At 38.5% G+C, this 27,889-nt stretch overlaps 2 protein-coding genes across 5 annotated transcripts; one reads left to right on the top strand and one right to left on the bottom strand.

Moving 5' to 3' along the window:
* Window positions 1-13: 13 nt before the first annotated feature.
* LOC127794287 (uncharacterized) lies at window positions 14-12,950 on the top strand. Of its 4 annotated transcripts, none has more exons than XM_052325268.1 (11): window positions 14-83; window positions 219-300; window positions 417-486; window positions 1,031-1,098; window positions 2,001-2,062; window positions 3,361-3,442; window positions 3,559-3,792; window positions 4,280-4,408; window positions 4,480-4,541; window positions 4,652-4,768; window positions 5,503-5,798. In XM_052325268.1, the coding sequence occupies exons 2-11, from the start codon at window positions 250-252 to the stop codon at window positions 5,549-5,551; spliced, it is 924 nt and encodes a 307-aa protein (XP_052181228.1). In that variant the 5' UTR covers window positions 14-83; window positions 219-249; the 3' UTR covers window positions 5,552-5,798. The 4 variants fall into 4 exon arrangements, 3 of the variants coding, with proteins under 3 accessions (XP_052181228.1, XP_052181227.1, XP_052181229.1); XR_008021597.1 differs by lacking the exon at window positions 14-83 and adding an exon at window positions 12,740-12,950 and having other exon boundaries at window positions 115-300; window positions 5,503-5,681; XM_052325267.1 differs by lacking the exon at window positions 14-83 and having other exon boundaries at window positions 115-300.
* Window positions 7,508-26,904, bottom strand: LOC127794286 (golgin candidate 2). The gene is made up of 10 exons (XM_052325266.1): window positions 26,696-26,904; window positions 25,380-26,570; window positions 22,526-22,636; window positions 22,345-22,404; window positions 21,280-21,337; window positions 11,896-11,939; window positions 11,661-11,753; window positions 10,897-11,022; window positions 8,173-8,220; window positions 7,508-8,088 (listed from the first exon to the last, which is right to left on the bottom strand). Exons 1-10 carry the CDS (start codon window positions 26,747-26,749, stop codon window positions 7,708-7,710), a joined length of 2,166 nt encoding a protein of 721 aa, XP_052181226.1. The 5' UTR covers window positions 26,750-26,904; the 3' UTR covers window positions 7,508-7,707.
* Window positions 26,905-27,889: the final 985 nt, after the last annotated feature.

The raw sequence follows: 27,889 nt of genomic DNA, 5'->3' as shown, positions 1-27,889 counted from the left end.
TTGCCAAGGCTCAAATGGATTTCCCCCAACCCAATGGGAACATCCGTTTTTTTGCTTTAAGTCGGTCAGACGAACCTGCTTTCGTAAGTAAATGTTTCCCTTTCATTTGTAATACTTCCCGCACTGGCAATAGGAATAACGGCCCTTCGTAGTATTTATATTTAGGACTGCTTGCTTGGTTCACAATACAAAACCTACTTTTTGGGTCTTATCTTCAGTAGCAAGGCGAAGAAGAAGAGGAAGGAGCGAATGGGGACGGTGATCGATTCTCATTTTCTCGCGCTCACTGCCATTGTCACTGTAATTCTCTCTCTCTCTCTCTCTCTCTCTCTGTATATATGTGTGTGCATTTGAGTTTTAGTTGATGTTCTTGTTTGTTTACACGAATTGTGGGGTTTCTTTGGTTGTTTGATCAGGTTGGTTATCAGTTCTTCTTCTTCGTAATCACTGCGCTTCTCAAGTTCGACAAAGTTACTGATTTCGCCGGTACTCTCTTCCTCTTCATTGTTTAGGGAAAATATTTTTTCCCTAGTCACATGTGATACAATTTAACTCCATCATATAATCCATTAATATACTCTAGTCACATAACTCAACATCTGTAACATTCATCCACAAAATAACTTACTAAAATTGTCTTCATGGCAACATAATTTTACAACAAATTTAAAAAATTAGTAGGTGAATTGATAAAATTGAAATTTCTGAATAGATTTGAAAATTAGGCAAAAGTATGCCATTTTTTTTTTTTGTTATTCACCTATTTATATTAATAGTATAACTATTAAGTTTCTTGGGTTCATCCATGACTCGTTTAGTTTATTCTTTAGCATGAAAATCCTATTTCTAGAATGAATTCAAATTGAGAAAGACTCCCAACTGCATTAATTCTGAATTACTGTTGATGCCGTTACAAGGTAAAAGTCAACTGTTCTTAACTTTTACCTTGTAGTTCTATTAATGAACTTTTATATCAGTTCCATTTTACCCTCTTGTGATTATGTTGGTTTGTTGTGGTTGTTTCTGCTAGGAAGTACCAATTTTGTAATACTAGCTATATTGACTCTGGTTCTAAAAGGATTATGGAGCTTTAGACAGGTATTTTTTTGTCTTCCATTTCTACATATGGAATCTTCTTTAGATGTTTACTCCTTTGTTGTATTGGTAAATGTGAAGTACAATAGTAAAATTTACATTAGAGATATGTATTCTATATGGGGAATACCCCTTTGTCATGGGATTGTAGTGGAATAGCTGGGTGAATTGTAATTAGTTGAGTGATTGAATAGACAGGAATATTAGTTGGGCAGTTAGGCCTAATTTTCAAATTCAAACTATTTTATAATTGTTGATCGAGTGGCCATTGGCGCCTATTTTGGAAGCCGGATCAGTATATAAGTCACACTGATACCGCTCCAAAGGCATTCAGAGAATTATCAATACACCTCTCCCGCCATTTCTTCTCTCTTCGCTCTTTAACTCTCATTTTCCCCCTCTTTTCTCTCTGTTCTTCCCCCTCAATTCCCTAATTCTCCTCAATTCAAGGAGAATTTGCCCCGTCAGAATTCAATTCTGACACCCTTTGACAAGTTTGACTATTAGTGCCAAAGAATATTCTCCTCTTCTTTTTATTTTTCGGTGGGATATTATGATATATTCTAGCATAATGCTTCTATCTTCTTGCTCTCATGTTCCATAACAAAATGGAGCCATTGAAAGGAAGAAGAAGCATGCTATTTTCACTTTGGCGTGGATTTGAAAGTTTCATGCTGTGATTTTTATTGCTTTTAACTTAGTAAAGCTTAAACTTGGTTTTCTTCATTTTATCAAAATTTCAATGCTTTTTTTTTTTTTGGTTTATTGATGCTGGAGTAGCACTATAAACCAATTCATGGGAATTGATGAAGAAAAAAAGTGGGTCCCATGAAAGTGTACTGTGAAGTATTACCTGACAGTGTGACACAGGAAGCTTTGGTATTGACCTATTATTCTCTTTTTAGGTTGTCCTGACTTCGCTGGTAGTAATATGGGGTTTTCGGCTGGGACTATTTCTTTTGATGAGGTAAGACCCTAACCTAGTGGGATCAAGACTTGTGTTGTTATTTGTGCATGAAAAGTTGTGTTTTCTGTTTTTGGTTGCATTTTCCCTGCAGTATGCTTTTCAGTACTAGTGTTCCCCTTCCCTAGTTCCTTTACCCTCAGCCAAAAAAAAAAAGAAAAAAAAAAAAAGAATAGCTATTCCTATCATTGTTGGATGGTATTTGTTGTTTAGGGCCCTGGCTAGTACATGCACTTTATGAAGTCAGGCTGTTGAATATACCAATATCTCTGAATGGAATGCTCTTTGTTACTGACGTTTTTGTTGGTGTTGCTTACCATTGAATAAACCATCTGCCAGTTCTTTCCTTATCCTTGCACTGTGCCACAGTTACAATTTCTCCAATTTCAGAGTAAAGTTTGCAATTCATTGGGAATCTCCCGTATCTTGTTCCCTTCTTTTCAGCTCATCTTTTGCAATTTTCTTGCTCCAGCAGTTTTAGGTTTCTCATAATTTTTAATAATATGAAATCAGGAAGCTATAAGAACTGACAAATATCAAAGGATTATTTTTGCAATAGAAAGGAGACTGGGGGCGCTTCTTGAACACCTTAATATTTTATTGTATATGAATTTCTTGGAATTCTGATGGTAATTTACGTGCTTTTATTCTCTATACCAATTCGATCCCATATATTGAAAATAAGAGATAAATGCCAATGGATATTGTTGGAAATAAATTAATATAGACATGTATATATATATATGTATATTTTAGGCAGGGCTTTGGATGTTTTCTAAGCAAACTTCATTGAAATATGTACTAGTTTGCGGGTTCAGAAATGTATTCTTATCTTTTATATATTTGTTATTTATTATTTAGTTCTACAATAAAGTTATTTACTCGAAGAAACAATTCTGCTGTAGATTTTGTAAGGATACTTCCTATTGGAACTTAATGTGGGATAATAGTGCATCTACCTTTATCTTTTCATTTGCATTTAATTTGTGATAGTGATTAAGAGTGTGCCTTTCTGGATGTTACCTTGCTCAGAAGCTTAGTCTGGTAAAGAGTTTTGGATCACATTGTTCAGCAATGCTTATCTCCAAAACAGCTTATGCTTATGTTGTGAGTACTGGTGCTTAACAATGAAATAAAGAACTACTGGTAATAATCACCAATACATGTGTCATGTTTGTTTTGGTTTTTAATGTGTGAGATCATCATCATCATCTAGTGTGATATAGATCTTGGAAGAAACCTTTAGAAATATCAGTTTGAGATTAACTTTAGTCTTGGTGGTTAATTTTGCATTTTGGTAGGATTTTGCAATGGGGAGAGGATCGGCGATTTGATGAAATGCGTGGGAATTTGGGTAAATTAGCTATTTTCTGGATATTTCAGGTATCATGTCCCCTTTTTTGATCATTAGATATTCCATAGCTCAAGTTTGTGGTTCATGCAGGTTCTAGCCTAATAGTTGACCTAGTTTGTAATCAGTCTCTCTTAAACATTGGTAGGCTGTCTGGGTCTGGACTGTGAGTTTACCTGTGACAATTGTGAATGCAAGCGACAGACATCCGTCTCCTCAAGCTGAGGACATCATTGGGTGGATTATGTGGTCCATTGGTATCATTGTTGAAGCTACAGCTGATCAACAAAAGCTGAAATTCAAATATTCCCCAGAAAATAGAGGAAAATGGTGCAGCGTTGGACTTTGGAAATATTCTCGTCACCCAAACTATTTTGGTGAGGTTAGCACCTAGTGAGCCCTCATTTGCTTTTGATTCAAGCTGGATTCTTTTTGAAAATTTCTCAGACAATATTAAGAGTTCAATATGGTCTATGTTTTCTATATTCTAAATCAGTGTTCGTCTTAGTTGATATTTATTTTATTGGTGCAACAGCTGATCAAGGATATAATGCCACTAACTGTGCAATCTTTAGCTACGCTACCACCTTGATTTTAAGCTTCTGATGTGACAGTAAAACTGACTCCAGCTGTGGGCTATTTATATTTGTCACATTGCATCTGGTGCACAGGGAAAAAATACTGCAGATATCAACTTTTATCCTAGCTAGTGGCCTTAGTTAATCTGGGAACATAGCTGGCTATGCATTGCACAGTCATTCCGTAATTCTGGAGATAAATCCTATGTGCCTTATTGGGCTTTTTATAATAACATGTGGAGCAATTCCTTATCTCAGTTCATATTACATGTTTTGACATGCATTTTGCAGATTCTCCTTTGGTGGGGGGTCTTTGTGTCATCTACACCAGTGCTGGAAGGTGGTGAGTGGCTTGTTGTCCTTGGACCATTATTCCTTACCTTGTTGCTTCTGTTTGTCAGTGGCATACCGTTGCTTGAGGTACAATTCTATTCACATGGTTTAATATCACAATCATCTTTACCATCTGTGACGATTTGTGATGGACGCAGGCATCAGCAGATAAAAAGTTTGGCAATGTGGATGGGTACAGGGTATATAAAAGTACTACCAGGTAGCTTTTCTCTTCTTTTTCTTCTTCGTTCTTTTTTTTTTTAATGTTGTTTTTATTATTCAAAGGTTATCTGAAACGTAGAACTTAGTGTGGCACTGTTTCTGTTCCAGCCCTCTGATTCCACTACCGCCTGTAGTTTATGGGAACTTGCCATCATGGTTCAAAAAAGCTTTTCTCCTTGAGTTACCTATGTATAGTCGACATCTGCCTCAAGGATTGCTAAACTGGTAAATCTCTTTCGTCAAGGCATATATTATGCTTGCAATTCTAGTCATATTAATCATGTTATTTATTTATGTTTGGCCTCGTTGCTGTTCAAATTCATCATGAATAATGTTTATACAAATAGAATATAGTTCCACAATTTTTAACAGCAGGAATGTGACTTAATTTGCTTTACTCAGAAGACTCCTTTGTGGGCCAGAGATACAAGAATCCTATTTCTGCCTCATTATTTGCCTTAGCCTTTCCAAATAGTTTTATGGTATTTTGGCATTCTATGTATCCAACATAGGGAAGAACGCAATTTGTTTTAACTTGCCCATTTAAGGAAAAAATTGAAGGCCTGAAGTTTGTACTTCCACTGGTTGTACCTCTTTGAATGATGCGTTCCAGTTTACCAGTGCATGAGGTATACAGATTAACTGCCAATTGCTGTCGTTTTTAATTAGTCGAACACTAATATCATTGTATGCTGCCAATGTGAATCATACAGAAGATATCTCCTGGTCCATTCTTATATTAGTTTAAGTTCCAAATATTGGGTGCGTTTACTCACTGGGGCTAGCTAACCAATTATCTTGCTATTCATTTAGAAAGAAATATTGCTAAATATTGTCTCAGATCTTGTGCTAATGCTCGTTTGTAGTGCATGTAACTGTTGATGCCTGCTCATTTGTGCATTTTAGATTTATCTGTGTTTTAATAAATTTGCTGTAAATTCATTGGATGTCTGTGCAAGGAGTAGAACAAGCAGCAGACAGAGAAGCAGTGGATCGAAGACACACTAACCCTGTCACAATTTTTAGCTTCCTTCCTGTTTCATTCATGTGCACTGCCCGACAAAAAGCTGTAATTATTTCCATCTTAATGGTTTCATCCTGTCTCTCTGTTGAAGGCACCCTTGTAACCGAAACACAGGTAAATTGAAAAAACAACTGACTATTGCACCCTGATATGCTGATCATTTCATTTGAAGACTGCAGATGATGGTATATTTGAAGCTGCTACTATGATGGTGGTTTCTTTTAGACCTAATTAATTCCCTACCAATTGGGAAGGTGCATGATAACAGCATTGCTGCCTTCTTCAAGCATGGCACATTATCTCCTCACTCAGTTCTCATGATTCTTCCATGGATATTTATTACAGAATTAGATGAACCAACAATTCATAGGGAAAGGTGTTTTACTGAACGGGGATAGGTTGGAGGTTGGATCTGAATTGGACTTAGTTTTTTTATCATACTGTATGTGATAACTCAAATTGTGCTCGAGCCCAATATTGGGCCTAGTATTAGTTCGTCGGTTTTGGTTGGGCCAACCTTAGTCCTGCAGGCCCAGTGAGGCCCAATCTTACTAAAAAAGGAACCTATTAATGGCTTAATCTAAGTTCTCCAAAATCCATTAAGTGGCCTGCCCAGTTCCTTAAGCCCCGTGGTTGGGCCGAATCTTAGTTATTGGGCCCGAATTAGACTCAGTCTTGCCTTAGTTAATGGGCTGGGGCAGGCCCGTAAGGCCCAATAATAGTTTTTCAATTCCCAGTTGGCCCAGAATCGGGCTGAATGAGTCCCTCTAGGTCCATCATCAGGTCATGGTATTTTAGGCCAAAACTTTGTGGGCTATTGAGTCCATGAGGCCCAATAATAGTTTATTGAGGCCCAATTCGTTGCCACTAACACAAATGCCGGGTCTTGTCTTAGCTTTTTGGCCCAATAATAGTTTCTCCAGGCCCAATTCGCTGCCACTGCGCCCAACACCAGACCCAGTTTTAGTTTTTTGACCCAATATTAATTTCTCAAGTCCCAATTCATTGCCGTTGAGCCCAACGTCAGGCTCAATCTTATTTTTATGGCCCAATAGTGGTTTCTCAATGCGCTATTGGCACGAAGCCCAACGCTGGGCCTAGTCTTATTTGTTGACCAATAATAGTTTGATAAGGCTCAACTCGTCACTCGGTCTAGTAACGGGTCCACTTGTAGTTTTTGGGCCCAATAATAGTTTGTCAAGTCCCAAGCCCTTGAAGCCAGGCCCAGTAAATTTCTCAAGGCCCAATTAATGGACACCAGGCCCAAACAGTATTTTGGCCCAATAATCATTTCTCAAGGCCTAATCTCATTGCCACTAAGCCCAATGCCGGGCCCAGTTTTGGGCCCATTAATAGTTTCTCAAGGCCCAATTCGCACTATGCCCAACTCTAGGCCTAGTCTTAGTTTTTGGCCCAATAATTGTTGTCAAGGCCCAACTCGGTCATTAGGCCTAGCAACAGGCCCAGTTGTGCTTTTGTGCCCAAGAATAGTTTCTCAAGGTACAATTCGTGGACACGAGGCCCAGAGTATTTCGGCCCAATAATCGTTTCTTAAGGCCTAAAACATTGACATGGGCCCAGATAGTATTTTGGCCCAATAATTTTTTCTCAAGGCCCGATCCGTTGCCACTAGGCCCAATCTTAGTTTTTGGGACAATTATAGTTTTCCAGGGCCCAATTAGCGGCCACTAAGCCCGATATCAGGCAAACTAGGCCCCTCTAGGCCTAAATCCAGGCCCTTTTTTTTTTTTTCGGACAATAACACCTGCTCGGGGCTCAACTCAACTGGGCCTGGTATCAGGCCAACTCGTACCTTCACCCAACACCAGGCCTAATCCCAGTACCTCGAGGGCCAATACAGTCTTTAAGATTAGTTCCCATGGGCCTAATATTTGTTTCCCAAAGCCCGACGTCATGGTCTATGGAACTTGAAAAAAAAAAAAACAATAAAATTAGTGCATTTCTAAATTCTACCTAGTTATACTGACTATTACTTCCTCTTCACATGGACAAGTAAATACAGTTATCCAATGTGTTCATAAGCTGGGGAAAACTGCAATATTACATCCCAGGCAAACACCTCAGCAAATACACGAGGTAAAAACAATAGACAACCGACAACAGGCATTAGAAAAAAAGATCAGACCCCCCCAGTTGTTTTATTGATGTTCTCTAAGGAGAAAACTGCACCTGAAGTTGTCTCATCTGCGATTGGGGAGTGCGACATTATAATGTAGATCACCCATAAATGGAGGCAAACCAGGTAAACAAGAGACCACAGCCTTGCAGATGAGTTTCTTCTCAGAAATACAGAGCCTGCACAAAAAACGGAATCCAACTGCCGAACCAATGATCCTAAATGTTCCCGACCAGATCGGATTCTCCCGTCAAACAGCGGACCTAATTTTGTGTCGGGGAATTCCCATGTTGCTGATTCGATATCATCCCTCGATGAAGAAGCACTGGGGATATCGGTACCATTTAGCGCAGCTTTGTTTTCATCCAATAACCTTGAAACAGCCTGAAGAAAGGGCCAAGTGATTGGGGCTAAGAATAAAGTTGCAGATCATTTACTAATATAGATCTAACAACGATAATGATGTACCTCGATTCTAAACAGCAGTGTGGCTTTCTCGGAAGACAGTGCCTCAACCTGACAGAATAAGTGAAATTAGAAGGCCAGTTTATGGAAGACCACTGCTATTTTCTGCTTTGTACAACTTGTAAACAAATATCCATTTCTAAAACTCTCCTGATGTACTTTGTCTCCCTTCACTTTTCTTAGACAATGTCCTGTTTTTTCTGGAAGTCAATTATTTGAGCAGGTGTATCAAGAGGGCCTTCCCCTTAACCTTTTTTTTTTTTTTTTTAATCTTTTATTTCTGTAAGCTTGGCCATCCCTTTCTTGGGATTTTAACCTGCACTACCTGACATTGAAAATTTCCTAAAACTAGTCACAAAGTCTTCTCCTGTGCCGCGCCCCCGGGGGGGACCCTTTTCTCATCATAATTAGATGTAGCCTGTACTATATTATTATTTTTAGGCAGCTTTAGCATGTCAAAACATTCCATTCAAATATAGAAAAAAAAAAAAAACTTGAGAAATAAACCCAGAAACCGGATTATGTATAATTCCTAGACAGTTGTCGTGTTGTGAATATCCTCAGCATCAATGCATACACAATAATTTTTTATTCATATTGTACAAGTCAAAACATTCCTTGGGTTAAAGGTCATATGATTACTCGAGTGCATGTGCAGTAATACATAGTCAAAATCTAAAAAGTAAAAGAAAAAGAAAGAGGGAGAAAACCATGGAGTGGACAAGGCGGAAATGAACAAAGAGGAGAATAAGGATGTGTCCTGTGTACGATCTGTAGTTATGGTTTCTTTTTTTGTTAGGTTTATTTATTGACCCTTCTAGAAAGCAGACGGTAGGCTTTACTTCCCAAGGAAGTAACAGATGAGGAATGAAGAATGAAAGACTGCTGTACCAATGTTTAATTAACATGGAAGTGTAGAAGTTTAATGTATTTTGTTGAGAACAAAGGCCGAGAAGATTTCCTAGGAGGCATCCTTCCACAAGTATTAGCAGAAAATTCTATGAATTTGGCTTAGTGGAATTTGTAGTCATTATTGTTGCTAGTAAAAATGTGATTGACGAGTTACAGATTAAAAACAGTTAAAATCACTAATGAAGTCAACCAGTATGGTTGCTCCCTATGTCTTTAGCCTGCGATTAGTTGATTCATTCGTTAGCATTCCCAAAGTAGAATATGAATGTACTATCAGTTAATCACTAGCCTCTCAACCAGAAGCTATCAGGAAATAATGGAAGATCCCTCTACCAAATGACCTCAAGCATTGTTCGCAACACCCACTAACTTCTTTAAGTGGCTATTGGACATATGCTCTGTCTCCAAGCCTAAGAAGATTAATGTTGTTTCCTTTCACTTTCCAGAGATTTTGAAATAATGGAAGATCCCTCTACCAAATGACCTTAAGCATTGTTCGCAACACCCACTAACTTCTTTAAGTGGCTATTGGACATATGCTCTGTGTCTCCATGCCTAAGAAGATTAATCTTGTTTCCTTTCACTTTCCAGAGATTTTGAAACTTGATAATCTTAGCTAGCAATCAATTGAAAAAAAGGAAAAGAACATTTATTTCCAATATTTTAGCCTCCAATATATTTTTCTGCCTTTTGAGGTACTCTTTAGTGCCTTCGTAAACTTGATAACTGTATCTAATTCAATAATTTAGTTTCTCACTTGGTAAGCATAAACACTTCATTTTGGATGTTACATTCATTTTGTTTATAGGTTAGACAAACACATAAAATATGCCTGTTCATGAGTTGGACACCTTGGGAGACAATTAGGTTTTTATTAGAATTTATAGAACTCTATTTTTGGTGACATATGTGGATGCAGTAAGTTTTGTGTAAGGAATACTAAACACAAAATTGAAATTTAATTACAATCTCAAGATTCTCAACTACAATAGTTACTTTTTTTTTTTAAAGTCTGAATGCATATATTATTGTCATTAAAGATTAAGCAGTATTTTCATGTTGAAGTGGCTTTTATTTTCAATATTTTCATTTGCAATCATTATTATGAACTTAATGTTATCTTTGTGTTAGATTAGTAGTTAGTGGTACTGTATGCATAAATGCCTTCATATTATTATTTTCAGATGTTACAGAAAATATTAGGGCCTGTTTAGTTGTAGAATATATTTTCTAATTTTTCAACACCAATTTTACAACTAAACAGACCCTAACATTTTATGTTTCAGAAAGTCAAAGCATTCATTTTCAGAAAATTTAGAAAACATTAATTTTTGATGTTTTCCAATTCATAATATAAAGATAAAAAAAAAGAATATTGAGTTTTCTATTTTATATTGGGAGATTCAATTATTCAATAAAAAATTGGAGGTGACAAAAAAATATTTTCTACAACTGAACAGGCCCCTTGAGTTTCCTGTTTTCTCTAATTGGAGTTGTTAGTTGATTCGATAGAAAATTGGAGTTGGAAAATAAGAAAATGTTTTCTACAATTAAACAGGTCCTTATCTTTTTGAAGTATCAATGTACATTTTTTACCCATGCTTCATCTTGTTGGTGAATCGTATTCAAATCTGTGCTTATAACTGTACCAATGCTTCTTAGATTCTCACACCCATGCCCAAGCAAAATCCACATATTCATGCAATGCATATATTTCACATCAAGATCCATTTTATGAGTTCTGTCTTCAAACAAACAAATTAGATAATAACTGAAATTGACACATCAAATCAAGTCAATGTATGGAAATCAAACCTGAGCTTGTTTTCGAATCAAATGATCAGTCAGCTGACCAAGTCTTCTTTTGAGCTCAAATTCCACTTCAGTTGGATTTTCCATATCTTTCCTGGTCATTTCAATATTGGCTTCCAATGTCTTTGCCTGTGTCAAATAATAATAACAATAGTAATAATAATTTATCTGCATGTCAAATTGAAGCAAATAGCTATATTAAGCAAAAGAGAAATTCGAGGATAAAGGCCCATTATTATATGCACCAATTGCCTGTTGTATATCTTTTACACAATCAGATCCATGACTAGAACTAGGCCTAATATAGCCAGCATGCATATTGGACGTGCTGATTACATCACCCCTAAAGCTGATATTGAGTCTAGTACATAGCTTCCAGATTTGTCTGATCCTTGTTCTTTTGTTTTGTTTTAAAATTATAAAGAAAAATTTTACTGGAAAAATATAAAATGGAAAAATAACACATGTATGTCACTTCAGTATCTAAAGTTCAGTAAATTGCATTTAATGTTGTTCTGTTTTTATGATTGGTGGCACTATCTTAATGTTCTTCTTCCGGACATAGATCTTCCAAATGCATAATGGAAAAGTATCTGGGAGGATCCTGATTGGAATCCCTAACCTTCAAGCCACATCGCAAAAAATGGTGCAATATGCTTAGACATCCAAGCATTTATAGTTTATCAAATACCACAATATAACCTAGAGAACTATGTAATGTCCTTTTGAAAGTACTGCCATATATCAGCATCAAGTAGGGACCTTACCTTCTCTTGCAATCTTCCAATTTTCTCAGTTACAAAAGACAACTCTGTCTCGAGTATCTCACGTTCAAATAACACTCCCTTTGATGCAACTAACTGACAATGTAAAACAAAAAGAGACCAACAATCTGGTTAAGATTCAATTGATTAACAATGCAAGGAATATAGACAAATGATAAGTTAGCAAGTCTTCATAACCCATGGTTATTCACTAAAACAATTTCAAGAAATTACTCACTTGGCTCCCAGTATCATGAGTAGCTGATATCTTCCTCCTGATTTCTACAAGAAAAACGCGTTTTAATGAGTCCCAAAGACAGCCTAAAAGAAGCCCAGAACTGGTATGTTAATGCAAACATGTTATCATTTGTATCTATTTGGTTTGATGTTGACAAAATAAGAATTCAATAGGAGATATATCAATCCAATAAAAGATCAGCTAAGATATATTGGATCAATCATCTAAAAAGATGGAGAGATTAACGAGGATATTATCCATAGAATCAATGCATAATTAAAATGGAAAAATGTGTCTAAACTTTTTATATTACAGTAAGATTCAGTTAAAGCTAAAAGAAAAATCTTATAGCTACAAGACCAGTTTTGTTATATGACACAAATATTAGGCAGTAAAGCACCTAACATGTAAAATTTGAGGAAAACAAAGTTGATGTTACATGAATGTGTAGCCATACATAAAAAGATAGAATTAGAAATAAAATTATTCATATTAAATTTGGAGTGGCTCCTATTGAAGATAAAATGTTTGAGGAACGAATCATAGATGTTAAAGGCGCGCCTAGGCGCAAGGCGCCTCAACTGGGCTGAGGCGAGGCGTTTTTTCAGGAGGCGCTCTCGCCTTGCCCAGCAAGGCGCCGGGGCGTGAGGCGCACCTCATGAAACCTAGGTATTTATAGACAATTTTTAGTGAATTTTTCTGTTTAACCTAGGTTTTATAGACATATAGTGGCCAATTTTGTTTAACCATCTGCGTACTAACTCTGCGCAAGGGTAATATGCGCTGTGGTAATTAGGCTCTACACACTGACTCTTGTCTTTTTTTTTTTTTTCATCATCTTCAGTTCCAGAGACCGAAGATGATGAAGACTTGGAAAAGGGAGAAGAATTGGGAGAGGAAGAAGAAGATGAAGGGGTGATTGAAGGGGATGATGAAGATATTGACCTTAATATTGATGATTTTCTAATGATGATTGATTAAAACTTCTTTATTGATTGTAGACTTGTAGTGTTTATTGATTGTGGATTTGTAGTGTTTATGTATTTGTTTAGAACTTTGCATGATGATTGGTACTTGTTTGAGTTTGAGACTTTGTGTTTGAACTTTGATGATGTTTCTAGTTTAGAATTTGCATGATGAATGAATCAACGTTGATGTTGTTAGTTTAGAATTTGAAGATGATGAATCATGAATGATATGCATGTGTTATTATTGATAATTTGATAGTTGTTTATGATTTTATAAGATTTTGAGTTTTTTTTTTCTAAAAGAAACGCCTCGCTTCACAAAGACACGCCTCGCCTCGCCTCGTGCGCCTTAGGCTCCAAAACCCTTTGTGCCTTGATGCGCCTATCACCTTTTAGAACTATGGGAACGATTAAGGTAGTCTGAAATGATATGGGTTATAAGGTATAGAAGATATGGGATTAAGGCTTGATATGCTGTTCATTTAAAAGATGTATCAATCCAGCTTGATAAGTATCAGTAATATCCTTAACTAATATTATGCCACACTTAACAGCAGTAGTTCCATTTTTGTTTCTCTTTGGTTTCATATTGACATTTCTAAACAATTAACAAGATTCTGTCAGCTTCTAATAAGGGAAATTGCTCATTGGAAGGGGAAAACGATTACAGGCACTGACTCAAACTGTTGTAAGTATTAATTAAAGCATAATTATATTGCTAAAGAACTCAAATGATGGACAGATGCCTCAGGTGTACTGCACGTCCACCTTTAAGAATTATGGTAAGGAGATATGAGTATACCACCTCCAAAGGAAAGTATGCAACACTTCTGATTAGCAGCTCAGAGCATAGCCCATTGTAAGCCAAACCATATTCAAAGGTTTGAAGTGCCCAGCATAGAGTCAACTAAAAATCTCTCTTCATATGCCAATCGAGGAGAAGATGAGAGAGACTAGACTAAGATGGTTTGGTCATGAGAGAAGAAGACCAAGAGACGCTCATGTGAAGAGAGTTGATGAAATGGAACAATTAGTCAAAAAAAGCGGTAGAGGCAAACCCAAGAAGATTTTGAGAGAGATATTAAAGTTTGATATGCAGTGTATGGGCTTAAATGAAAATATGATAAAAGACAGAAATACATGAAAGTCTAGAATTCATGTAGCCGACCCTACATAGTAGAATAAAGGCTGAATATGTTGTTTTATGTTCTTATGACTTCTTTTTTTTTTCCCTCTTTGTGCATGTCATGTAACGTGGGGGTATAAGGGTGATTTTGTAATAAAATGTAAGTGAGGGACGAGTTAGGCAAGAGTTAGTTAGCTGCTGCTGAGGGAGTAGTACAAAGTTTGTTGCTGCTATTCAAACTTGTACATTCCCTATAGCTGTAATCTGTTACAGCTTGTGAGAGAGAATCCCAGCTATATAAGGATTCTCTCCCTTCCGTTAATGGCATTGAGAAATATTATCACTATTCCATTGAATTCTCTCTCTCTACTTCCTTACTCCTCCCTTATTCTTTCTGTTTTCTCCCTTCCACTCTCTAAATTCCTAAGTCAGTCCCTCGGGACCTGACGTTCTGGTATCAGAGCATCCTTCTTGGGCGTCGAGCAACCACCATGGCAGATGGGACAAGAATGAAGCAGATGGAAACGCAGCTACAACAGACGACGACAGCCATAGCGGAGGTACAGAACCGAGTGGCATCACTGGAACTATTGATTGGAGCGGGAGTCGATTCCAGAATCGACCAGGCAATGGAACGTTGGAGGATGGAGAGTCGTGAGCAAAACACTCTCTTTCGGGAGCAAATGATGGAACAAATGCAAATGATCGTGCGAATGTTCACTCAACAGCAGCCATTGAGGCTATCTCCTGAATTTCCTCCGCGAGACCGGACGGAGCCCATATTTCCAGGAGTAGGGGTAGAACCTCGACCAGGAGGAGCGTCGGAGTTCGAGTTCGATACGGACACAATGGGAGAAAATGTAAGGGAACGGAGACCGGGAGTAACGGCCCATCGACACCATCCGAACTATCCCACACTGAAGCTTGAGATTCCTTTATTTGAAGGAGAGAATCCGAGGTGGTGGTCGAGAAGGTGCGAACAAGTATTCTCCCTATATCAAATTCCAAAACAGCAGAAAGTCACCATGGCTTCAGCTTACCTGAATGATACGGGAGAAGCTTGGTATCAAGGGTGGCTCGTGGTCAAGGAAGGGAGCCCTTGGAGTGTGTTCGTAGAAGATTTGTGTGTAAGGTTCGGAGATAAGTGCATGCGGGACATTATCGAAGAGTTTAACAAACTCAAACAAGAAGGAACGATACGGGTATATCAGCAAAAATTCGAGGAGCTTAGATCGCTGATGATGATACACAATCCTTAGCTTTCCGAGGAGTATTACGTCTCGAGCTTCATCAGTGGTCTAGGGGATGAAGTTAGACCCATGGTGAAGATGATGCAACCGCACTCGGTGAAACAGGCAGCCGAGAGTGCAAGGTTACAGGAGATGATCGTTGATGCCATGACCAAGAAACAAAGGAATTCGGCGAAAGGGGTGATCACGGGAGGTTGGCAAGCTGGAAATAGGTTGCCACCCAGAGAAGGTGGGTTCCAAGGAAGAGGTGTATTGGCTCTACCGGCCAATAACTCCGCTTCCGCCCAAGGAGGAAGTCTGATGGAGCAGAGGCGCGTAGCTGGCCTATGCTACAAATGTGGAGACAAATATTTCGTAGGCCACAAGTGCAAGAGGCAACTACTGTTGTTGGAAGGGGAAGACGAGGACAAGGAGGAAGAAGAAGAACTTTCGGAAAATGAGAAGGAGGATCAAGGAGAGATTTTGCTGCATGCTTTGAAGGGGGTTAACCATAGTAAGGTTATCAAGGTTGAAGGAAAGGTCAATAGCAATCCGATTATGGTCCTCATCGATAGTGGGAGTACTCACAGCTTCTTGGATGAAGCTGTGGCAAGAAAATTGGGATGTAAGGTCAGTCCTTCACTGCCATTGTCAGTCACAGTAGCAAACGGCAGCAAGGTGTTGAGTCAGTCCGCCTGTAGGGATTTCCATTGGGAGATGAATGGAGAAAAAATTTCAATTGATTTGAGGTTGCTCAAGCTAGGAGGCTGTGATGTAGTGCTGGGGGTGGATTGGATAAAGGGAGTCAGTCTAATCAGTTTCGATTTCAACAAAATGGAAGTGACTTTCGAGAAAGATGGCAGCAAGAAGATTCTAACGAGCAAACCAGAGGTGGGAGTATGCAAAAGTATCTCGGGTAAGAGGTTACAAAGGATACTCAAGAGCAAGTTATCACAGGTGGCTCATCTATTTTCTATCCATACCATGGGTGTTACCCTCGGGGAGGAAGGAGAGGAACTTCAGCGGGCGCGCACACTGAGCAGCACCACCCATAGTCCATGGCAGCTACATGAACTTGACTCCCTTAACATACTGCTAATTGATTATAAGGACCTCTTTTCTGAACCAAGTTCCTTACCTCCCGAGCGACCCTATGACCATGCCATTAATCTGAAGCCAAATACTGAACCAGTAAACCTAAGAGCATATCGTTACCCACCCAGACAAAAGACTGAGATAGAAAAACTCATAACAGATATGCTAAAGAAGTCCATTATCCAAACCAGCCATAGCCCATTTGCATCACCTGTATTGCTTGTTAAAAAAAAGGATGGGTCATGGAGGTTTTGTGCTGACTACCGTCAACTTAATGCTATGACCATCAAGAACAAGTTTCCCATCCCAATTGTGGAAGATCTCCTTGATGAACTAACCAATGCTTCCGTTTTTACCAAGTTAGATCTCCGATCAGGCTATCACCAAATTAGGATGCGGCCTACAGACATTCCCAAGACAGCTTTTACCACTCATCAAGGGCATTATGAATTCCTTGTAATGCCCTTTGGCCTAACTAACGCTCCCGCAACTTTTCAAGCGTTAATGAACAAAATTTTCGAACCATATTTGCGCAAATTCATCCTAGTATTCTTTGATGACATTCTAATTTACAGTCCCTCCTTTGCACAACACCTAAGCCACCTGAAAATTACTTTTGAAGTCCTTAGAATCAATAAGCTATATGTTAAGGAGTCAAAGTGTACTTTTGCCAAGCAACAGGTTGAGTATCTTGGGCATATTATTTCCGGTTCAGGGGTAAGCACAGATCCAAGTAAGGTCACTGCCATGGTAAATTGGCCTCGGCCTCAAAATGTGAAGGGGTTAAGAGGATTCCTAGGGTTAACCGGATACTATCGCCGGTTCGTTAAAGGTTATGGTATAATCAGTCGGCCTCTCACTAACCTACTGAAGAAAGATGGATTCAAGTGGAATGATACGGCTGAGGAGGCTTTCTGCAAACTTAAGCAGGCTATGGGTGAAGTACCCACTCTAGGATTACCTGATTTTAACAAACCGTTCATTTTAGAAACTGACGCCAGCAACAATGGGGTTGGAGCAGTCTTGGTTCAGGACGGTAGACCCATAGCCTTCCTCAGTCAAGCCCTTGCTCCAAGACATCTCGGATTGAGCATATATGAGAAAGAACTGTTGGCAGTGCTAATGGCGGTGGAAAGATGGCGACATTATCTTGAGGGAGGAAGCTTTGTAATCAAGACTGACCATGAGAGCCTCAAATTCTTGTTACAACAAAAGCTGCATACTCAACTACAACGCAAAGGGATGACTAAGCTCATGGGTTTGAATTATGTAATCCAATATAGGAAGGGGAAAGAAAATCTTGCAGCCGATGCTCTATCCAGATGTCTTGAAGAGGGAAGTACAACAGTCATTTCAACCATTGTTCCAGAATGGTGCCAAGAAATCGCTGCTAGTTATTTCTCAAGTGATAAAACCCGAGAACTTTTACAGCAGCTGGCCGTGGATCCTTTATCTAAACCAGGCTACACTTTGAGTAATGGGATGATTAGACACCAAGGGAAGTTGGTGATTGGGGAAGAGGAAGCTCTAAAAAAGAGAATTATAGAGGCACTCCACGCCTCTCCTCTAGGGGGACACTCGGGTATTGTGAACACCTATCATCGAGTTAAGCAACTCTTTCGGTGGCCAGGACTCAAGAAGGATGTTATGGAGTTTGTGATTAGGTGTGACACTTGTAGGCAGTGCAAACCAGAAAATGTAGTGCCACCTGGATTACTTCAACCCCTAAATATTCCTGGGGGGCCATGGGAAGATATTTCAATTAATTTTATAGAAGGATTGCCAAAATCAGAAGGCCGAGACTGCATCATGGTAGTTGTGGATCGTTTTACCAAATATGGGCACTTTATGGGACTGATTCATCCATATACTGCCCAGGAGGTTGCCAAAATATTCCTAGACCAAGTACTGAAACTGCATGGAACACCCAAAGCCATAGTTTCTGACCGAGATAAAATCTTTACTAGCCGGCTGTGGAAGGAATTGATGGGTAAACTGAAGATGTCTAGTGCATACCACCCAGAATCTGATGGACAAACCGAAAGGGTTAATCAGTGTTTAGAAATGTATCTTCGGTGTGTTTGTTTCCTTCAACCCAAGACCTGGCACAAATGGCTTCCACTGGCCCAATGGTGGTATAATTCCAGCCATCAAACGGTCCCCATTTGAAGCCCTTTATGGTTACAAACCCCCACTTCTACCAGCATTGGCTGATCACTCAACAGTGGCATCCCTAGACGTATACTTACAGCAACGGCAGCAAGCTTTGCAGGAGATTAAGGAAGAGTTGGCTACTTCTCAAAATCGGATGAAACAATTTGCTGACAAAAGGAGGAGTGAGAGAGAATTCCAGGTTGGTGATGTTGTGTATCTTAAGCTGAAACCAGGACACCTAAGGTCACTACTTCCCAATCCCAGCTCTAAATTGCATCCAAAGTTCTATGGACCTTTTCCAGTGATTGCAAGAATAGGATCAGTAGCTTACCGTTTGCAATTACCAGAGGGATCCAATATACACCCAGTTTTTCATGTCTCCCTTCTCAAGAAAGCAGTAGGGGCACAACCAGCAAGCTCTATCCTACCAAACCTTCCCCACATTGAAGCTCCTCTCCGGGAACCTATAGCTATACTGGATAAAAGAGTAATTTACAGACAAGGTGCGCCAATTACTCAAGTCCTCATCAAATGGACTGATCATCACTTCGAAGATAACACGTGGGAGTATCTGCCGGACATTCTGAACCAGTTTCCGCGAGTGGCCAGCTTTCTCCATATTTCTTGTGGACAAGAAATGTTTTGATGGGTGGGGTAATGTCATGTACCGTGGGGGTATAAGGGTGATTTGGTAATAAAATGTAAGTGAGGGACGAGTTAGGCAAGAGTTAGTTAGCTGCTGCTGAGGGAGTAGTACAAAGTTTGTTGCTGCTATTCAAACTTGTACATTCCCTATAGCTGTAATCTGTTACAGCTTGTGAGAGAGAATCCCAGCTATATAAGGATTCTCTCCCTTCCGTTAATGGCATTGAGAAATATTATCACTATTCCATTGAATTCTCTCTCTCTACTTCCTTACTCCTCCCTTATTCTTTCTGTTTTCTCCTTTCCACTCTCTAAATTCCTAAGTCAGTCCCTCGGGACCTGACAGTGCACAGGACAAACATATCAAGCATATAGACGAGATGAGGTGGTTGAGAGAGGTAGAGTCACCATGAGAAAATCTAGGTTGATTAAATTCTTCAGACTATCTTTTTTTGTAATTTGAAGTTGTAAGTAGAATGTGTAAGAAGAACTAGTAACAAGAATAATCTATTTCAACAGCTCATGGACCACTATTACCCAATAAGACTAGTTAATCTCTGCATTTTTTTTGTTTTGGGGGGGGGGGGGGGGGGTGATGGAGGAATAAAAAGACATTAGTCATTCTACAGTAATCTATTTTCATATAATATCTATCAATAGCCTATCATTAAATGGTGTTGAATTGTCAGATAAATTCAAAATTTTAATTTATGAACATCACAGTATCACAGGGGATGGGAACATAGCACATCTACAAGTAGTTTATAATTGTTTTAATGCTCTGAAAAAAAAAAAAAAAAGGGTAAGCCATAATAAAGTAACTTTGCATAAAGTATTGGTTGTCCTCTTAATAAATTTTAACTATGGATGTATCTTCAATATAAATTCCTCACTAATGTTTTTTGTTGTGCTTTAAAGTATGAACCCTTATAAGAAAAATAAGACAAGGAGAGTAAAAAGAAAGCAGGAAATAAATTTTTCAACATATAAACCAAGCATATCAGACTAGTGGTTTTCCCTTGTCTCAAACATTCTCATGATAACTTGATGTTTGCAACTTAAAACCGAGATTCAGAAAATTCACAATGTACATTATCATGGAGAATAATTAACCTGAAGAAGAATAGTATAGTGAATATGGTGAGGTAAAACAGAAAAACCCAGATGAGGTACTCTGATTACGTGATGTGGTCAGTCCTTGTATTGGAGAGGCAAATATGGACATGGATTCATAATCTTTTCTCTAATCTATCAACAGCCTATCCCATCTACAAACCAAAAAAACAAAAAGACCTTGATACAACAAAAATTCAGTGTGGTGCAAACACTCTGGCATGGAAATTTGCATAAAAGTGAGGTTATGATACTACAGATGATGTTCTATAAATAAATATATATTTTCCACATTCCCACAAAAATAGTACCAATTTTTTCTTTTCTATGTTCAAATAAGTATATAAATTATTACAAAAAAATAGTGAGAAGTTATTTTAGATTCTAGGAAAGAAATGTGGAGAAAAAATCCTCCTAATATCATCTATTTTAGAAAGAACAAATTTTAGACTTCCAAATCCTTGAAACTAAAAAACTCATAAGAAGAAAAACTAATAGATCAAGTCCACATTACATCTTATGGTATGGTTGATTTTCAACTAAATCTTTTAAAGTTTGTAATATGGACATGTATGTTATTCCCAATGGAGATACGTGTTTGTAAAGAGTCTGAGAAAAATCAGGCCAAAAATAGAAAGTAAAACATTACAACATTCAGATGAGTACATGTACTCAAAAGATTAGATGAGTGTCAACGTCTGACATATTAATAGTCTGACACTATATGACTCCCTCTTAGAATTGTCCGTGCTGCTTAGCTATAAAATACAACCGTATCTTCAAACACTATATTCCCTTCTCCTCCTTCATCACTTAGAACATTCTTCTGCAGAAATCATTAACTGGCAGATGAATTATATAAAATTTTCATTTTTCCATGTCTGCCTTCTATTAAAATTTTCCTCATTGAAGCCTAGATGTCCAGGAAGAATATTTATATTTAAGTATGCTTTGAAAGAAAAATAAACACGTTGGGGTTTTTTTTTTTTGGGGGGGGGGTGGGGGGGGGGGGGAGAGGTGTTTTTCAATTGTCTACAAATATCCAATGGCATACCTTCATGGCTTGCTTCTTTCAACTCAATTTGTTGTCGAAGTTCAGCCAACCGATTAATCTAGTAAACAAATGTAGGAAAAAAATTATATTTTATGTGATAGAAGAGCACTTTCACAAGCTGAGAGCAAGAGTTTCCCTACTTCAATGCCCTAACATTAAAACATGAAAGGTGAATTCGAGAATTTAATAAGCATACAGCAGCCTAGAAGGTGAGATTTGGCAGTAAAAACATTAAAGGTGAATTCAAGAACCCAGTGAATTAGCAAGACACTGCAAAACGTTATCATGGTCAATTAGAATAATAGAGACTCATTCATCCTGGAACATCAAAAACAGAAAAGTGTGTTAAACATGGGCTAACTCCAACAAGAGCATCCATTATATGTTAACCAGCAGCAATTGTGAAAGACAAACAAGATTGTGCAGCATTTGTTCTGGACATAACTTCAGGCAAGAATGTGAAAGAAAAAAAAGACAAGAACAAGGCTCTTGTATCATGAGGACTGCTGAGCATAACCACAGAAACATAAATGCATAACAATTGGAAATTAGCCTAAACCCACACAAACCTTTCACCTCTAACATTTTAGCAGTTAGAAAGGAGAATTTATCTGATCATCAATTTAAAATAGCAGTTATGCAACTTGTGACCTTTCCTGAGAATCACCAGAATGTTACTACATCTGAGATCCGTGCAAGTGTAGGTTAAATGCTTGCAAACATAAAAACCAATTTTCAGTTCTACTTGTATAGTCATTTTTACGTGGGACAAAACTGCAAAGCACTCAGATATATGTAGTGAGGTTCAAAAATCAAGAAGCAAATATGACCAGAATTCAAAAACAAGCAAACAACTATCTTTCTAATTCTTTTATTTTGGCCAGTGAGTTTTGTATGGATAAGGGGTTTTCACAATGACCTTTTCAAGGGTCACCCATCTTTTTCCTGTCTACAAAATTCTCATTTTTGAGAAAAAGTAAAAAAGTAGGTAGTAGCAAAGGAGAATCTTGTTTTCTGCAGAACTACAAAAAAGAAGATCCTATTGGAACTGAAATCTCATCTTACCTCTACTTCCAGTTTCCATTGTGCAGTAGCAAGTGATCTAGCAAGATCAGCATTTGCAGTCTGCAAATATGGTTACACTTAAAAGGATAAGACAGTTCACATCTAAAAAGAGAAAAAACAACACAAGAAAATAAATCAAGAATACTGGAAAACAGAGCAGGTGTTGAAATCAGAACTTCACCTCAAGTTTAGCCAATCGTGCAAGGACCTCCATTCTAGTATTGTTATGCTTTTGCTTCTCCAGTTCAGCAGCCTCCATCATTTCCATCATTGAGTTCTGCAGTTCAGATGCCTGAAACCAAAACAAAAGGTTGAATTAACTACACAATCATTATCAGATGTTGAAAACAGTATATCTAAAATAGAGGTAGGTTGTGCAAACAGAAAATATCAACATTAGAGATGGGAAGCTGCAATCAAAGAGAAATGACTTCAGTTGTAAGTAGTAAATAAATAATTTTCTAGCATTATCCTAGTAGATGTTTTTGAGGTAGTGACACAACTGATGGATTTGACTCACTGTAAATGCCATAAAATATTAGTATGAACTCTGATATGTGAAAATCTAATATAAATGACAGTGATCCATCAGGGTTTCTTAATCTGAGCTTCCACACCCCCTTCCCCCCCCCCCCCCCCCCCCCCCCACCCCCCAGAAAAAAAATAAATAAATAAAAATAAAAACAAAAAAAATTAAAGAAAGAAGCATAGAGTAATTAAACTAGGAAATTATAGTTTCTTATAAAAGTTTTGCATGGACATATTTTACTAACAACATATCAAACGAAAAATTCACAAGGACATATTTTAATATTTTCATAAAATGATGAAGTAGTAGATTTCATCACATGAGAATCCTTACATAGGATATTCAAAGGTTTTAGTCACTGAAAAGCATAGGAAAAGCTAATTTACAGTTGCCACAATGTTGTTTCCTGGTTGTTCACAGCTTTCGTTCCTTAAAAAAAGAAATGCTCAAGTTGCTGCATTTTGTTTTCTGCCAAAAGAAAAATTCTTTATCATTCCCCCCACCCCCTTTCTTCATACACTATCATGTACATTACTAAGTTGTCAGAATCATCTTACATTACCATGACAATGTTGGTCATGAAAAATAACGAAACCAAGAAAATCATGTAGCATCACATTAGGCATTGACAGAAAAATGTCTTAAATGCAAAATACACTACTTGGCAAGAGTCAAAGAGAAATGATAAAATGTAAGAAAACTCATAATTTATAATATTTACAGAAACAGTCATCAGATGAACTGCCAAGCATCTTATACCCAAAATTCAAACAAATCTCATGAAGTCTGCAAGAGCAACCAACTTTTGCACAATGTTCTTCCCCACTCCTTCTCTCAGTCATATGTAGCTTTATCCCCACATTTCAAGAGACTATTTTAACAATTTTATAACTGGACCAAGGCCAGCCCTTTTGATATCTTCGTTCCTAAAGCTCAGAAAAACTGATGAATTATAGAACTAAACTAACCAAAATGTAAAACATCCTTGATTAGTGTCAATTATTACATTAAGCAACTCTTTTCCCCCAAAATGGAAACTAAGTAGCATTAAAGGTTCTCCAGTGTGTGGACTGATGAAAGTCCAGGGAGAAAAATGTGGTAGAATATGAGCTGGGATAAATGCTTAGCAATTAGAGTGTATCTCAAAGGAAGTAGTAATGTGAATGATAGCGATGCATCGGCAGAGTGAATGCATGGTGGGAATTATGGCTGGCATCAAGCACGAGAAAATTGGAGTGGGGAAGAAGCTAAGATAGTCAACATAGAGAGAGAGAGATTCTGATAGCATTGAAGGGCAACTGCTTGTATAATGGATTTTGCTGTTCTATTGAATTTGGCTGTTCAAAGATGCAGAACCCATATTTATAGTTTTGAGGGATTGGGATGAAGAGTTGACATCTAACAGAACAGTGGGAGTGGTGTCGATAATGGAGGAACACCATCATCATGTTTGGATTATGAGGCTCATGAATCCTGACCAAATATCTACATTGGTACATCATGGATCATGTGTCCTCTTTACCATAGTCTAGTGAGGATCCTCTAAACCAATCGTAGGTAAGAATCCTTCCAGTGGAGTATTTATCCTTGGTGAACCCTTAAACTCTAACCTCCTTCAACACAACTTGGGGATTTTTAGTTGAAGGAGCTCTAAATGCTGCCTCAACCAAGATTGTTAGTTCTCTGTTGGGAAATCCGCAACAAGGGAATGCAAGTAGAGAATTTAACTGAAGATGCCACCTTAGTATGGGAAAGGGAGTGCATGGCAACCAACAACATGGGCAACAGACCACTTGGGAAAAGTGTTCCATTAGCGAGTTGTGGATGTATTGCAAGCATTGTTCATGAAGAGCACCCAAGGTTCTGATGGTCAGTAGAGTGCTTGAGGGGGCGAGTTTCAGGTGAGCTAAGAAGATGTCATGGCATCCTTGTTATGAGTGGGTGATATGAAGAAATGAACAGAGAGTTGCTTGGCTGAGCCAAGAATGTGCCACAAGTGTCCTTAATGGCCTAATCCACACAGGGACTTTGATTCTTGGAGGGAGAGATTATGGAGATGTACACCCACCTCATGAGATTGACCCTTTGAGAGTCAAGAGGAAAGCTCTCTACGAGGAGAGATCATGGAGATCCACATGCCACTTCATGAAGTTTGAACTTGGAGATTCACATAAAGAGTTTGATCCTAAAATAAGAGATTATGGAGATCTAAATAGCCAACATCAGTTGCTTGACATGCTAATTAGAATATGTGATGCGTGGACCCACGATTGCTTAAACAAATAAGAATTTTGAATACTTAACCATATGTTAAAGAGACTGGCCACCAAATAAGCGACGAATACCACAATATTTTTGTTCAGGAACGGATTAAGAGGCTGGGCTGCAAATAACAGATATATGCAGTAGGAATGTAATTAGATCTCTGTCAGTGCTCATTCCTCAGATTTCTCAATGGATCCAGTGGTTGACAATACTGAAAAAACTCAATGCTGTAAAGTATTACCTCTCGCGCTTGCTGTTTGGCCCGTTCTTCAACTATTTTCTCTAAGCTCTGTTTCTCCCCCTCCAATCTAGCAACCACATTTTCCCGCTCTTTTACAGCCTCCACAGCCTTTGCTGCTGCTTTCTCAGCAAGGATCTGTGCCCTCCTCTGTTTCCTTTCCTCCCTCTCGCGCTGGCTTTCTGAATCAGAGCTCGACGTGGAACTAGTCTCTGAATCTGACCCCCCATCACTTACTGAAGGAGACTCCCTTTTCAGCGAGGTGGAACTCCCCTGCCCTACATTGGTTGCAGTAAGTCCCCCAACCGAACTCCTGGATCTGCTGTGATCATCACCCATCCCCATCTTTAAATCAGCAACCCCATCAACAGAAACTGATGCCGCTTCCACCGGATGTTCCTTATCGGTAGCTTTTATGGATGCATCGACTGAAGAATCTTCAGTTTGTGAATGGTCCTTAACCCCAAATGTTTCCGACGAGCCATTTCTTTCTACATCTGCCTCATTTTTATTCTCCACTACAGGTTCTGAACTTGCGCCATTCAAATCCAATTGTCTTCCTTCTGAATAATTTTCATTAGTTCCCAGTTCAACTTTTGAATTTCTCTGCATCATGTCCATAAGCCGAGAATTTTCCCCATCACTATGCCTCCCGCCGTTTACATCATTTTCCAACAAATCCTCTGATTTATGCAAACTCCTGCTACGAGTATTTTGGCCCATCTGGTTTCTCTTCCCCTCCAATGCTGGCAAATTTGGACCCAGACTCCCCTGCCTCCGACTATCTTTCCGGATCCCGCGAACCCCAGACACTCCATTGTTGCGACTCACCACTGGAGATGTTGGTTGGCTCGGCGAACTGAGTAATTCGGTCCAATCACTGTCGGTAAGACCAGACTTGGGATTCGAAGGGCTCAAAGACGGCTTTACTTTTACATTTATAGCCGATGCCCTAACCTCCTTATTTGGTCGACTATTACTAACACTGTTACCAGGAACCAAATTCAAGTTATGGTCACTGCGCAATTTGCCCGCTAAATCGATTGTTTCAGTGGTTTTCGTGTTCTTCTTCTTCTTCGTCAGCTGATCCTTCAACGGCACAACTTCATTGCTTCTCCTTTGGGACTCAAGGCTCAACTCCTCAGATCGCGGCTTCTCGTTCTTCCCTAACGATTCCGCCGCTTGCTGGTCAATCTGAATTGTCGATCAAACGTTTCAAAATCACAACAATAAATCAAAAAACAACAAATAAATAAAGCGTAAACTGAGAGAGATTATTTCTTTGGAGCGGATCGGGAGGGGGTTTGAGAAAGGCTTGCCTGTTGGAGAAAGGACTCGGCGACCTTAAGTTTGGAGGAAATCCAATTGGCCATGGAGTCTTCCGATTTGAATCTCCGTTGTCGATCGGCGCCGGCGAGGGCCTCTATTCAGGCATGCGCACTTTAGTGGAACGCTCTCCGCTCGCTCCTTCGATTTGAATCGATTCCTTTCTTCTATCGCGCCTCAGAGAAAGAGAGAGAGAGAGAAGGGTGTTGAAGATGCAAGAGAGAAGCGTCGAGGAGCCGCTAGAACCACCGAGAGTGTTCAGATTTTGGCTGACTGACGTTCGAGGACCGTTGGATTGGAGCGAAAAGTAAATCGTAGGGGTCTGATTGGGTCCTTTCAGGCCGAAGGGCAACATGATGTGACTAACAAACGCCCAAACGACGATTGCGATGGCGTTTGGTCACAGTAATTACAAAGATCCAAAATTTCTCCTTTGGTCGTTCGGTTTAAGAATTATTTTATGGTTCAATTAAGTTAAGAATAAAATAAATTAGTGATATAATTAAATAATATTAAATTATCTTTAATACATGAAGTATTATGAATGGAGATAATATTATGACATATTTAATACTGTAACGTATGAATATGATATTAATTTGTAGAATAATTTTAGGAGTATCATTAGTCATGTGATGTCTCTTCATTGCAAGAGACTTATCTCTTCATTGCAAGAGATTAAAGAGACCATGTGTTATTGTCTCCTCTACTTAACATTTTCTTCAATAAAATGCGACACGTGACTAATAATATTGTCATCAATCATGATTCATACCATTACTCTAATTTATATTAATCATCGTTAAGATATTATTGAATTATCATACTCAACCAAATATGTTGTAAGAAAATGTTATTTCTTTCTACGTTTATAACATTTTGATAACATTTGTAGATTAATATATTATATTTTATATTATATTTGATATGCCTTGCAAATTTGAAGAGAGGTAAAGCTACAAAAGAGTCGTGAGACTTGAAAGGATAACGAGAGTCACGGGACCTAAAAGAGTTGCGAGACGTGAACATAAATTCCAAAGGGTAAACGGGTTGTAAGAGATCAAGAAAACAAGTCAAAGAAGCAAGAGGTCAAACCGAAACCAAGTGGGGAACACTCACTCGGTCATAAAATCGAGTGAATGTGGTTTCGACACTACTTTAGTTTTTTTGATATAACTCTCTCGTTC

Source organism: Diospyros lotus, chromosome 2 (assembly GCF_014633365.1).
Source record: "Diospyros lotus cultivar Yz01 chromosome 2, ASM1463336v1, whole genome shotgun sequence".
In the NCBI taxonomy this organism is placed as follows: Eukaryota; Viridiplantae; Streptophyta; class Magnoliopsida; order Ericales; family Ebenaceae; genus Diospyros; species Diospyros lotus.
Note: the sequence above shows the minus strand (reverse complement) of the source record. Positions and strands in the feature narration are given on the sequence as shown.